Source organism: Penicillium cosmopolitanum (genome assembly GCF_028827165.1).
Source record: "Penicillium cosmopolitanum strain IBT 29677 chromosome Unknown utg000006l:49.0-5199605.0:1.0-5204138.0, whole genome shotgun sequence".
Classification (NCBI taxonomy): domain Eukaryota; kingdom Fungi; phylum Ascomycota; class Eurotiomycetes; order Eurotiales; family Aspergillaceae; genus Penicillium; species Penicillium cosmopolitanum.
In genome coordinates this window covers 1,943,333-1,955,915 of record NW_026622676.1, presented here as the reverse complement: position 1 = coordinate 1,955,915, position 12,583 = coordinate 1,943,333, and the positions used below count along the sequence as shown (strand labels likewise).

Genomic DNA, 12,583 nt, shown 5'->3' with positions numbered 1-12,583 from the left:
TGGACATGGTTATCACTGATGGGAAGGCAAGAGAAAGGAATGATTATGTAGATCAGTATCATTGATATATATGCCACAATCGAGAAAAATCAATCGACTTAATAATACATGTTGGATGTCCGGGTCTGGGGGTAGAGGTTGGGGCCCCATTCCAGATCGAATACCGTCGTCCCCATCACATGAGGACAACCGCTCAAGCGGAATAAAAACACAAATCGCTCCTAGGATGACTGCTTGAATCCCAAGCAAAAATTGTTTAAAGACCACGCAAGAAGTTGGACTCCTTGATCGCCTTTCGCCGCGCCTCACGTGCGCTCTTGATAACCTCCGAGCGCTTGTCCATGCCATCCGCGGCATCGGTCAGGCCATCGGCGGGAGCATCGCGGTTGTAGGAAGCGGGTGTGATATCTTCGGCGTGGTGGTGGGCGGGAATCTTGGGAGGGAGTTTCTCGGTGCGAGCGGCGAGCTTCTTCTCGTAGCGCTTTCGTTGCTTTTTGTTCAGGGCTGTGATGGAGTAATATTAGTATTGAGATTGGAATTGATTGGTAAACTGGGTAGAAGATGAATCCACGTACTGGCCGGGTCAACACCGCCCTTGGTAGCCTTGGCCTCTTTGCTGGCATCGCCCAGCAGATCCCAGAGCCAGTCTGGGTACTCGTGGTCTTCCTTGGCGAACACCTCAGGTTTGTTCTTAAAGTAGTTCAGGCCGTTGATCCTCGTGCCAGCTGCGCAGCTGCTAGGTGGGCGCTGCGAAGCCTTAGTGGCCGCAGCTGGGTTCACATCGATGTGAACCTCCCCGGGGGTGCTCAAAGGCTGAGAAACGCCGGGGGTTGCGGAAGAGATAGCGGAGGGAGTCGTGCTGTCACCGGCGGCAGGTTGGCGTGGGGTAGAGGGCGAAGTGGGAGCAGCCACCGAAGGGTTAGGTGCCTTGTCGCTGTAATTCCTGAATTGGCTCCGAACAATGGGCAGTTGGCGCGAGGATAATGATGCGGTCCATGTCGCGGCCTGTTGTTGCGGTAGCCGCGAGAGCATGCTTGTCCGGCAGCTTCTGCAGATCATGGTGGCGGAGAACGGACAGAATCAATTGAGTCAATTCCCGTGATCCAGTACCTATGGCAAGTTACTCGACCTGCTAGGATGTTCTGTGGGGACTTGAATGATCGTTGAGTCGCGGCCTCGCAGAACAGAAAACTGCGGCGTGGACCCGGCGCCAAGCCGGAGACTTGTCACGTGACCTATGTCATCTCATTGGCTTACCTATAGTTAGCTACAATAATATGGCTAGCATGCAAGTCTGCGGTCTGATATTTCCGAGTAATTGATATGTTTGCGAATATCATGGCTCAAGTTACAGCTTCTCAATCAGGCCCTATTGAGTCTGATTAAATGACCAACGAGTGACAAAGTTATGGGTCATCAATCTCCTGGACTCTCCCGAATAGGAAATTATTCCCAGAGCAGGCGGTCTCGGAGCGCGTCGACCCCGCATCATAAGAATTATAATTAGCTAAATGCTTTTCAATTGGTCAAATGACCCTATTTACAATGATTATTAGATCGAGGTAATAATGAGGGGCATATGACTCTCTTATATAGCTCTTCCTTCTCGCCAACGATTGTTCCTCCTCCAGATCTTTCGTGAGGAAATTTGGTGGTTTAAATAGATCAATCACGATGGTGTGCTCTATTCGCTTTGATTCCATTATTAACTCAAGCCCTACTGCTTTTTTTCCCATCTCAATCGTCCTAGCAGTAGTCCTCTACATTGTTCGAAACACGGTAAGTTGTGTACATGTATTAATTTCAATTGTGTCTCGTGTTCTGATTTCTTTACAGCAATGGGCAAAGCGACTATTAAGCTATTCCAAGAAGAAGCACTTTCCTCCAATAGAGTCGCTTCCCAATTTCGACTGGCGGACTCAAAAGCCTAGACAATTACGACCATATAGACCGATTTATAACATAACCATGGGTACTTCGACTCCAAACCCGTAAGTTGTGGAGTATTACTAACTATTATCTAAAGCCATCAAGCCAGAGCCTATTTCTGATCTTATCACGGTTGACAACCAATATCTCGACCGCGTGACTATACGCCGAAATATAATCGCCGAATACAAAAACACCGTCCACGGCTGTCTACCCGGTGGCGAGAGTGCGGTTCATGAGCTCTACTCCTATATCTTGACACACCATCTACCCACCCGCTTCCCGGATCTTTTCACTTGCCAGGGTAAAGTATTTCATAATAGAGCAACTGGCAAATCATTCCCTACAACCCCACCGCAGGACCCAGAGATGTGTCTCCGGATACTAGGCGAAACAGTAGAAGAGGATATCTTTCTGCTCAAAGAAATGGAGACAACTCATAAATGCCTCGCATTTACATGCTGTTTTCCGACGGGATTCGATCCATCTTCAAAGTTGGGTCTAGACCTTCGGGGTATCCATGGCCCTGTGCCAGCCTATGAAAAGATTGGGCCTAGTATGGAGAGATTCTTTCGGAAGCTTGAGGTTGGGAAAAGTGTGAAGAGAATGAATGTGAGTTCTGGTATCTTGACTCGTGTTTGCTCTACATTTCTCGCCGAGTGGCGTAGCACTAATTCCATTGGTGCGTATAGTGGAATATCCAAACTGGTGATTATTTAATCAATGTAGCGGGAAATCACATCAAAGAAGGTGATGAATTTGTTGCCGACGAAGATGTCGATCATTCGACGGTGAGCTGAATTTCAAGGGGAGCATTATATGGAGTGAGGCTAACCCTGAAAGGCCAATCTTCGAATCGAGCTTCAATCTTTGACACGCCTCCCTGAAACAAAGTTTGTTCTGTTCTGTTTTAAGACTTACCTCTACTCTCTGGTCGATATCAAGGCAGAGGGTACTGGTCCAGAGCTTGCCGATGCCATTGAGGGTCTCCAGAAGGGTAATGCGCCCGGTATGTTCAAGTACAAGAGCGCAGTTCGATGGGGGAAGAGCGTAGCAGAGTATTTACGGTCATGACAATAATGAAGACATTTTTTTGGTAAAATATCATATGCAATAACATTGACGTTCCAAAATGTAAGTATATATCAAACAAATCCACCCCATCCATCAAACTCTTCTGCAAACTTCACAGCAGCTTTGAGGTAAAATTCGTCCTGATCCCCCCCATGTCGAGGCCATCTCCCGTAACGATCGGAGCGCTTTGACATAGTGTGTCTCTGTAGAATTTTCACCCTTGACAGCTTGCTCGGAAACCCAGTCCCAGTCTCTTCCTTTCAAGTCGACGTTCCGAATGCTCTCTAGCGGGGTGTCAGGTCGAAGCTGAGCAATGAAAGCCGCCAAGGTTATCAGCCACCATTGTCGAACAAGCGGGACCTGAAATTTCGGTGGGATTAGGGGTAGCAAGACCCGCACAGCATGACTGGTGGTTAAGACGTGCACAAGGAAAAAGTCGTACTTTGTCGAGGGATCCCGGTGTGTCGAAACCAGCAGTGCGGCGGCTAGCTCCTGACTTTCACGGAACTGCTCGATCGGGTTTTCGAGCGTCCATGCGTTCCAGTGGTTCAAGAGAACTCCTTCTCGGTTGCTAAATAGCTTTTCGATGTTATGGTCACCCGGTGTGACAAAAAGTCCGTCGAGTTGCTTATCAGACCGAACTTTGTCGAATATTTCAAAGACCGATGTTGTATGATAGGATGCTTCGATTTTAGTAGGGACCGGATCGTCCAAATAGTTGTGGATGTTGTTGTAGCACACTGCGGCTAGGCTTAGTGCCTCCATTGCGACTTCTCGACTGGACATCTCATAAGCGTAGGCGAGATGAATTAATGGATGCCCCACTGAGTGACAAGTCAGTAATCTCAATTCGGGAATGATATGGCCATGCTTGGAAAGGGCACATACAGTCTGCTATGACTGCGTTGAATACGGGCTCTTTACCCGAGAAAAGATATTCCTCAACGACCTGCTTCCAGTCATACCCAAATCTGACCAGCTCGTCTTCAAAGAAATCCACGAAAGCTTTTTCGTATCTAGCAATTTGCGTCAGCATCGAACTTTGATGAACACCAGGGATCGAGTTAAGCTGCGAGCATACTCTCGGCGTCCTAGATGATCCCTCCAATCATAGGTAGTAACCTCGGCAGGCGCATCTTCCCATGCATCTAATAACTTGGATTCACTCTCATATAATCGAGTCAGATCTTCTGCATCGGCACCCTGCAAGAAAGCAGCACTGAGGAGCTATCGAGATTATCAGCCAAGAAGCCCACCAGAACGAGTCATCAAATCTCTCAGTGTCCTAGTAACTCACATGAGGGGCATGGTTATGAAATTTCCGTGCATTGTATAAAATGGCAAAATTGGCATGGTTCAATTTGAGCAAATGCTTCAGCGCTCTAGCTGGCTTCTCCTGTGCGCTCTCAAGGTCATACACCTTGACCGACGGAATATCGATCACCTGCTTTTCAAATGAAAAAAGCTTGAATGACTTCAGCGAGGGAATGGGAAGCTGAAACATTTTGGCGGTGCTTTAGTCCCGCTTCGCGTTGTTCAAGTTCGTATGGTGGGGAAGTTCGTAATGACCCGAAGCTCACAGTGCGTCCCACTAGCGATGTGTTTAAGTTGTTGCCACACTGACAAACACGCACAGCGATTTATGGGTTAAGTCACTCTGGAAATGTTGCCTCTAGCTCTGACTTGTGTCGAGATCAGCCCATCACAATCTCAACGGAGGTTCGGATCCGCCGTGGCAGTGGATTGTTGGGAACGACCGCCTGAGGCAGAAAGTGGCCATGACGTAATGTAGAACAGCATCTATCACGTGTGAAGTATACCAGAGGAAAAATAATTAAAAAGATACGACAAAAGACAAAATATCCATGAAGTACATAAATGTATATACATCTTCCCCTTCTCAATTTAGTAAAACACAATTTGAAGCTAATTTACACTGCTTATTTTTCACCGTAGTGTTCAATGGCCGGAAGCGGCTGTTCAGAGTGGCCAACTTGTCCAGCAAGCACTTCAACCTCAATACGGGGGCCGACGTAGTTTTTGCGGCCATCGGCAAACCAGGTGGCTGTTGATAGAATGACCACAATGCCAAACGCGGCAACACAGTAGTCTATGGATAGTCAGCTTGCGTTCATGGGTTCCTCGGCACTTTGGTAGACACATACTCATGTTGCTGCCAGTAGCAGGGAGCTCGGGAGGGAAGAGGAAGAGAATGGTAGTCAGAGCGATATAGGCCAGGGAGATCTATCACAAAATATCAGCAATGCACAACAGGTTTCAGGGATGTATAATCTTACGAGGTTAAGCACCCAACCGACGAGCACAGGGAGGACGAAGGGTCGCTCGGGAAGCATGTTGCGTCCTCGAATACAGTTGATCGCAATGGGCATTCCGTAGGCGAGATCCAGCCACACAACGGAGGCTGAAACGATAGCATTGAAGGCGCTGCTCACGTTAGTAAATGAGAAACAATTTCCTACGGGAGTGCAGCTCACCTAGTTGATCCCAGGAAAATCAGGCCGAAGATGATGACAAGGCCCAGGTTGAGATACAAGGAGTTCAGCGGGACCTTCAGCTTGGGGTGGACCTTGGAGAAGAAGCGGGAGAAAGGGAGACCACCATCACTAGGTATTTGTTAGCATAACGTAGTCTCGAAGGATAGCAGGAAACATACCGTGCAAAGGCGTAGCACATACGACTGCTAGTAGTCATAATAGCAGTTGTGGTGAAAAGCATGCAAACCAGAGGGAAGCTATATTCAATCAGTATGAAGTTCCTAACCGCCACAATATGTTCGCTCTTACATCAGAAGGCAGATTGCGCCCGCATTGCTCTTGGTAGCGTTCTTCAAGATAGCCAAAAGTGGACCAGCTGAAGACTTGATGATGGTGTCGATGTCGCCGGCCACGAAAAGCAGAACCATGAGGAAAATGAAACCAGTAACAGTTCCAATTGCCACGCATGCAATCATAATCTTGGGTCCTTCCACAGAGGGGTTAGGGATTTCTATTATCTGTTAGCGCTGTCATCTTGGTATGTCAATCGTGTCATTGTGGTAGTACCTTCAATCATATGGGCGACACCATCCTAATTTTCGATTAGCTTCGATCGGATGATAATGCAAAAGGTGAGGACAAAACTTACAAATCCGGTGACACCGAGACCACCTTGCAGCAACTATTGAATGGTTAGAAAAGGAGAAAAGAGATATGAATCAATGAACATACACCCAGGAGCCAAGCAATTCCATCAGGCCATCCCGTCTCGTTGATGAATTTGCGGAAGACGAAGCTGCAGTTGTCAGCTCAAGTTACCCCATTGAATGTATAGTTAATAACCTACTCTGCGTTGTTGAAGTCGGGGGAAGAACAGGAGAGGACAGTGATACAGATAATGGTAAAACCGCCCAGCGACCACGTAACTGAATAGCGAGTTAGTCAAATGAGCCAACGGGGCTTTTATAGGGAATTACTAACAGGCAGCTTTGTTGAAATAGGGCAGAAGACTGTTTGCAAGGGCGTTGATGCAAAATCCGGCAATGTTATAACCGATATATATGAGGAACTGGTGCCAGCGCTCTGCCTCATATCCCTTTTACCAGTATTAGATTGTATCCCGCTGATGGAACTTGAGAGATATGGACATACCGGGTTCATGAGAGCGATGACGCCCACAACCAATTGACTTCCCAGCAATCCACCGGTCGCGGTCAGGGCCACCCAACCGGCGCAGTTCACCCAGCCGGTGATCCACGAGAGAAGGGGCATCCATTTCGTAGGTGAGACTGTGGGAGGTTAGAAAATGTCTGCATATTTTGATGCCAATTTCAGGAATACATACTAACGGCAACCCAGTGGTATTGTCCGGCAGCACTAATCTCGTTAGTTTCACTTCTTCTTGCCAAAGAGGAGGTTTGCCACTCACGTCGGGTACGCGGAAAGAAACTCGGCTAGGGAGGCGGCCATGCACAAACTACAGATACCTGCCGTAAGGAGACCTAATGAACATTGTCAGTATTGAATTCAAGTTAATGCACTAGAATCCAATGAGACATACCCCAGATAACACTTGTCGGACCTCCGGAGGTCAAACTCAGGGATAAACTTGTAGACAACGCAGTCCATGACTATCACAAATGTCAGTCAATAAAGGTCCTTTCTGTCGTGGGGTTTTCTTAAATCGGTTTTTCTTTCTTCTCTGGGGTGAACATACGTTAAGAATAGCGAATGCCAAACCCAGCATCGATCTATACAAGAGATGATATTAGCCTGGTGGTCGGGCCTTCAGCTGAAAAAGCAAAGCGAGGGCAAACATACAACATGGAAAACTGCCGCTTCAATTCTGACCTGTGGCCCATCTGGGCCAACTGAGCATCATCATCATGATACGCCTTTAATTCTGCGGGATCGATGTCTGCCATAGTGAAGGGAATGGGGAGGTATGGAGGATTGAAACGGCAAGGAGTAAGATCAAAAGGCAAACCCGGGGGATACTCGCCATGAAAAAGTCGGCCCAGCCCAGTCAGCCATGACGACAATTCTCGAATATCACCTGCCCTGTCCGACTTCTCCACGACTCTCTCGCCCACAATCGCGGGGACAAAGCACTCCGCTACGACCAACCCAATCTGTCATTAGCGTTAGGTAATGGTTTTGGGGTAACCGGTCGGCGGTCTTTCGAGGCGGCGATAAATGTGCCGTGTCTTTGATTGGCTCGGTGTTCCGAGTTCGGTGCTTTTGACCAATCAACGCTTACACGGCGACATCTTGACTATCAGGGCTTGTCTTCGCCTTCCGTCGCGCCCCAGAGCTTATCCCAAATTCTTCGAGGCTATTGGCTACCTTCCAATATCATCATCCCCACCGGCCCGCGGGGGCCCTGGCCATCTCGGGGTAAGTTGTCCGGTTTGTGTTCTGCATGCCGGGGAACAGACTGGAGAAAACGTCTCTAGCATCAATTTCTCCATATTCTCTGAAAACCCGGGGAAAGAGGCCAAACCGCATGACCCCGACTATGTACCGAAGATTACTCCAGATACTTTGGCGCCATTATCCATTATTATTGCTCTCGCCACTCGGCCTGGCCGTTCCGAATAGGAGGTTGCTCCTATCTCTACGGGAACTGGGTCACGGTGGAGTGAGTAGTGGAACCATGCCCGGTGTCGCTATCTCATCGCACCTCACCAAATCCGCATAGGTAAGAGTGTATGCTAATCATAATCAGGTAGCCAAGGCTTAACAAAAACAACTCTTGCTTGGCCCTGCAAGATGTACACACACCGGAGTACCAGCGCGGTTCGGATTTTCTAGCGCGGCCCAAAAAAAAGGGACCCCGGGGGATGAAACGAGTTGAGGGTTCCTAGTCCCACACCGACTACGAGAATTGAGTTCAGATTGCGCAGGTATGTGCCCGAGTCTCGATATCTGCCCTATAGGGGGTGTGGGAGCCTACGCTAAAAATTGCAGCTCGGGAGCTATCCGTCGGAACCACGGCGTAGGTCGTGTCGAAGCTAACAGGACCGCGCTGATCGGCACCTTCTGGAAGCTTTCTTTTTGGACCTAGTCCTACTCTGACTGAGGAATCTGGGTATTAATTTAACAGTGTAGAAATGCAGCAGTGAACAGGCTAGTCATATTTGAACACGCATGAAAAGAAGAAAAGAGCAAAGCAAACTTGACATCTCATCCTGCGAACATAGGATCATATCTCCTCCGATGTTTTTTCGCATCGCACCCCGGAATCCTAATCCCACGCGTGGGGAGTAAGTTGGGGTCGCCAAGCGCGAGCTCCGGCCCAACTACGAAGTACCGAGGCCATGCTATGCAAATATCGTATGTATGGTCTTAGATGCTCCATATTTAGCCGGCGTTTCCTGGGCTACATATCCGGGGACAAGTCAATCGGTCGAGAAAGTGGATCGAAAGCAATTGGCTTGAGTCATTGGAAACTGGAGAACTCCGAGATTTCCCTTTCCGACGGAATACTCCGAGGTATTTAACATCAATTGTACTACCTATGCATTCAAATTTCGACCAGTCTGGTCTGAAGATCAATAAAAAGACTCTTCTCGTCTGGTAGTAACGGGTATGAAAAGTGACTAGGCCTGCATGTACTAATACAAAAAAGAAGGAAAAATCGCCATCCCTACAACGGAATGAACAACAATGAAAATGTTCTTAAAGAATGGACAGGATAGCCATCACCATCGCGCTAATAAGCACAACAGGTCCGCTGGCAAGCATACCGGCGCCATTACCATCACCCTTACCGCCGCTAGCGCTGGCAGTCTCGGTGACGACTGTAGTGCCATTGCTAGTGGAAGATGGCGATCCACTAGTCGTGCTGGAAGAATTGCTGTTCTTTGCAGTTGATTCTGTTATGAGTGCCTTTTGATCAAAATTGATCAGGTTTGCAACGAAGAGAGCGGTCGCGCTGATCTGTTGCTCCAAACCCTCTGTCTCATCGTACTTTGAAGTGTACCACTTGATGCCGCAGAGATCGTCGTTCTTACCACCAGTACAGGACTTTGCAGCCGCAGTAGCCGAGCCCTGCAGCAAGGGCAAGATATCGGATTCTGTGTATGGTGCGACCTGAGCGATTAAGGCTAGGTCTTGCGCGAAGAGGCCTTTGAAAAGAATTTGGCTGGTGTCGCAGTTCCCACGCGGTTCACAGGTGAATTCGGACAAGATCTTTCCGCCATATTTCTCAGGGAAGAAATCTTGGGACGTGTTTAGGAGGCCGGTTAGGCCATTCTTCCACTTGCTCTTTCCGTCGGTCTGGTCGTCTTAGTTAGCTCTAAGTGCTCACCGAAGGTTTCAAGGCTGGAAACAACTTACCTGGTTATACATGAAAGCGGCTCCGGACATGTATAGGCCATAATTGAAAGTCCATTGCCAATCACCGTGGTCGGAGCAGTTTGTATTGCATGAAGTAGTATCGGCAATATTCCAGGTCTTCTCGTTGAGTAGAGGCGTCTTCGCGCTCCAATCCCAGATCTTCTCTGCCCAATCCGCATATGTCTGGTTGTTCGTAAACCGAGCCAGCCTTGCCGAGAGAGCGAACAAAGCACCATTTGTCACCGAATTCTTCATGTCGTAACCCGCTTGGTAAGGCCAGATCTGCCATCGCAGACCTCCATCGCAGTTATCCGTGTCCCATCGACTGGAGACAGTATTCCAGACATTCTCCGCGAGTGTTTCCCAAGACGGCATCGATGATCTCTGAGGATAATCCAGCTCTGCGGCGGTCATAGCAGCAAGCCCCCAGGTAAGCTGATCGTCGTTACCCATGAACGAGCTGACGTTGGTGGGCATGTAGTTGTCGTCGGCTCCGCGCTGCCAGTACATTCCCTCGCTCACGGCGTCATTGTTGGAGTCGTCTCCGGTAAGGGACCAGTATTCTATCATGACGTTGAAGAGCGCAGCTCCTTTCCACCAGCCTTCGGACATGTAACCGGGGATGTCGGAGGACCGGTCTGAGTAGAAGGTCATCGCACCTGATGCGGCGGTTTTGGCGGCATCCTTAATGGATTCTATGAAGGCCGGTACTAATTAGTTTTTTGTTCGTGCTCTTCATCTTCGGGCTAGAGTCTGGACGCGACGCAGAACTCACGCTCATCTTTGATATTCAAATCGATCGCTGCCGCAGAGCCAGCCAGCAATGTAACGGTCAGGGCCGCCTTCAAATTGGGTCCTAACATGACGCGAGTTGAACTTCCACCGGATACGGCGGGGAAAGATTTTTGCGTTTGCAAGGAAGGAAAGATACATTGGGGGCCAAGTTACTTTTCTATATACAAACTAATCCAAACGCGAATCCGCCGGACTCGCTTAGTGCCAGGCTATAAGGGGTTCAAAGCCTGTGGTGGCGGGGTCTTTTGGGGCCAAGTCTGCTGGTGCAAATCAAATCTTGGACCCTGACACGACGGCGTTGAGGCTCTTTGGAACTAAACCAGAACTATTTGCGGCGAACGAGTAGAAATGGTGGATCTCTCGGCTCATCTCGCTTCGTGTTCAGGAGGTGGAGGGTCTTGGCGGGTATGGAAGATGCGGATTGGTCAGGTTTGACATGGCCCCAATTTTGTACCTGAGAATCTTTGGCCTCTTGAAATCAATGGAACAACTGGGGAAAATGCTTGTTCATGTTCAGAATCTTGCAAGGTCAGCACTAAAGCTATAATATGAGGACATGCAATAGGACAATATGGATGACCTAATAGCAGGTTGGCGAGAGAGATGAGATGAGATGATACTAGCTAAAAGTGGGGATTCCCCAGGGCTCACTATATCAAGTACTCTCTCAATAAAGGAAACGACATACAGACGACTAATCAAAGCAACAGAAGCATCCCATGCGTGAAGTGTGAGCTGGCATAGTCGCATGTCTGGGATTTGAGGGCCTCTGTACAGGCCATAGGCCTATGAAAACTTTCGAGGCCAAACTATCCTCACTTCATGGCCATTTCATTTACATACAAGTTGGTAGAGCCACAGATGTTCTTGTGAGAGTAGATAGAAACGATTCACTCGATTATGTCTCAGCAAAATGTCAATGGAATTGGACCACGCACACTGGCACTTATTTCTAGCTCGGTGCAATTATATCCCCAACATCCTGTTAGATACGGCTATGCCTCGCATGATCAGTACTAGTACCAGGTCAGTTCCTTCCTAACTTGAAGGGTAAGCCTGTATGTGAATGGTGGGTTAAAGAGTCCGTATGGTGAGAGTTTCGAGATCGAGTTGGCTAAGTTAATGAGAATTGAAACCAATCCACGATGATATACTGAACATACAAGTACTGATAAGAACTATCAAGTATCCCAATAAACACTTCCAAAGGTTAAATGAAGGCAGTTTAACTGCGCTCTACAAACTACAAACTACAACTTCTCAACCCTCAGGAAAAATATTAACACATAGACCGGCCTGCCTGGATTGTGCTATCTGCGACAATAAAGTAGAGAAGAATAAAATCGTAGACACCTCCGCTCCATTCCACGAAATAAATAAAAACCTCATTTCTCCCTCCTCCGATTTCCCCGATTTTGCTTTCCCTGATCTTCCCAGGTTAAAAACTCAAGTCCCCTTCCCACCTGATACCATCGTCGAGAATGCATAACAATCGAATTGAGACGAACAAGAAGCATGTTCCCACCATCCAACGAATCGTTCATTAGGAGGGGATGAGGTTGGGCTGGATTTGCGTAGTGTTTCTTTTTTTGGGGCTTTCCTTTCCTTCCAGAACTTTTTTTTTGAGAAACTTCATTTCTTTTTTTGTCTTGTCTCGACATGTGAGGATTGAAAAGAGAGAAGACACTGAATGCGACAAACCCCTTTCCAACCTCCCCAGGTAAAAGGGAACTTGAACTCCAGATGCAAAAGAAGCACGAAAAGAAGGAGAGTGAGAGAAGAAGATAAAAAAGCATAGCTCATAATGATCGTTGGGATATGGCATTGCCCGGAAACTAGCACACAAACACAAGCACACAGGAAATATGTTTTTGAAACTGAGCAAGTTGCGAGCAACGCACGCAAGCAGAGGAAAAGTTGTCGGAGCACGCAAAGTTTCTACGACCATG

At 48.1% G+C, this 12,583-nt stretch overlaps 5 protein-coding genes across 5 annotated transcripts; 1 reads left to right on the top strand and 4 right to left on the bottom strand.

Moving 5' to 3' along the window:
* Positions 1 to 256: 256 nt before the first annotated feature.
* On the bottom strand, positions 257 to 1,059 carry N7509_005281 (mitochondrial 54S ribosomal protein mL54; the record flags this gene model as incomplete). Its single annotated transcript, XM_056629918.1, has 2 exons — positions 257 to 504; positions 576 to 1,059. 2 exons carry the CDS (start codon positions 1,057 to 1,059, stop codon positions 257 to 259), a joined length of 732 nt encoding a protein of 243 aa, XP_056489220.1.
* A 909-nt stretch (positions 1,060 to 1,968) lies between these two features.
* Positions 1,969 to 3,003, top strand: N7509_005280 (heme-dependent oxidative N-demethylase family protein; the record flags this gene model as incomplete). The annotated part of the gene is made up of 4 exons (XM_056629917.1): positions 1,969 to 1,972; positions 2,027 to 2,611; positions 2,659 to 2,720; positions 2,773 to 3,003. The coding sequence occupies 4 exons, from the start codon at positions 1,969 to 1,971 to the stop codon at positions 3,001 to 3,003; spliced, it is 882 nt and encodes a 293-aa protein (XP_056489219.1).
* A 93-nt stretch (positions 3,004 to 3,096) lies between these two features.
* On the bottom strand, positions 3,097 to 4,507 carry N7509_005279 (questin oxidase family protein; the record flags this gene model as incomplete). Its single annotated transcript, XM_056629916.1, has 4 exons — positions 3,097 to 3,827; positions 3,892 to 4,019; positions 4,085 to 4,230; positions 4,301 to 4,507. 4 exons carry the CDS (start codon positions 4,505 to 4,507, stop codon positions 3,097 to 3,099), a joined length of 1,212 nt encoding a protein of 403 aa, XP_056489218.1.
* A 436-nt stretch (positions 4,508 to 4,943) lies between these two features.
* N7509_005278 (GABA permease GabA) lies at positions 4,944 to 7,423 on the bottom strand (the record flags this gene model as incomplete). The annotated part of the gene is made up of 17 exons (XM_056629915.1): positions 4,944 to 5,113; positions 5,169 to 5,247; positions 5,301 to 5,448; positions 5,499 to 5,627; positions 5,678 to 5,755; positions 5,808 to 6,009; positions 6,066 to 6,090; positions 6,148 to 6,180; positions 6,231 to 6,294; positions 6,346 to 6,424; positions 6,480 to 6,594; positions 6,651 to 6,787; positions 6,844 to 6,875; positions 6,928 to 7,000; positions 7,060 to 7,129; positions 7,216 to 7,249; positions 7,320 to 7,423. 17 exons carry the CDS (start codon positions 7,421 to 7,423, stop codon positions 4,944 to 4,946), a joined length of 1,572 nt encoding a protein of 523 aa, XP_056489217.1.
* A 1,756-nt stretch (positions 7,424 to 9,179) lies between these two features.
* On the bottom strand, positions 9,180 to 10,702 carry N7509_005277 (glycoside hydrolase family 76 protein; the record flags this gene model as incomplete). Its single annotated transcript, XM_056629914.1, has 3 exons — positions 9,180 to 9,779; positions 9,840 to 10,534; positions 10,615 to 10,702. The coding sequence occupies 3 exons, from the start codon at positions 10,700 to 10,702 to the stop codon at positions 9,180 to 9,182; spliced, it is 1,383 nt and encodes a 460-aa protein (XP_056489216.1).
* Positions 10,703 to 12,583: the final 1,881 nt, after the last annotated feature.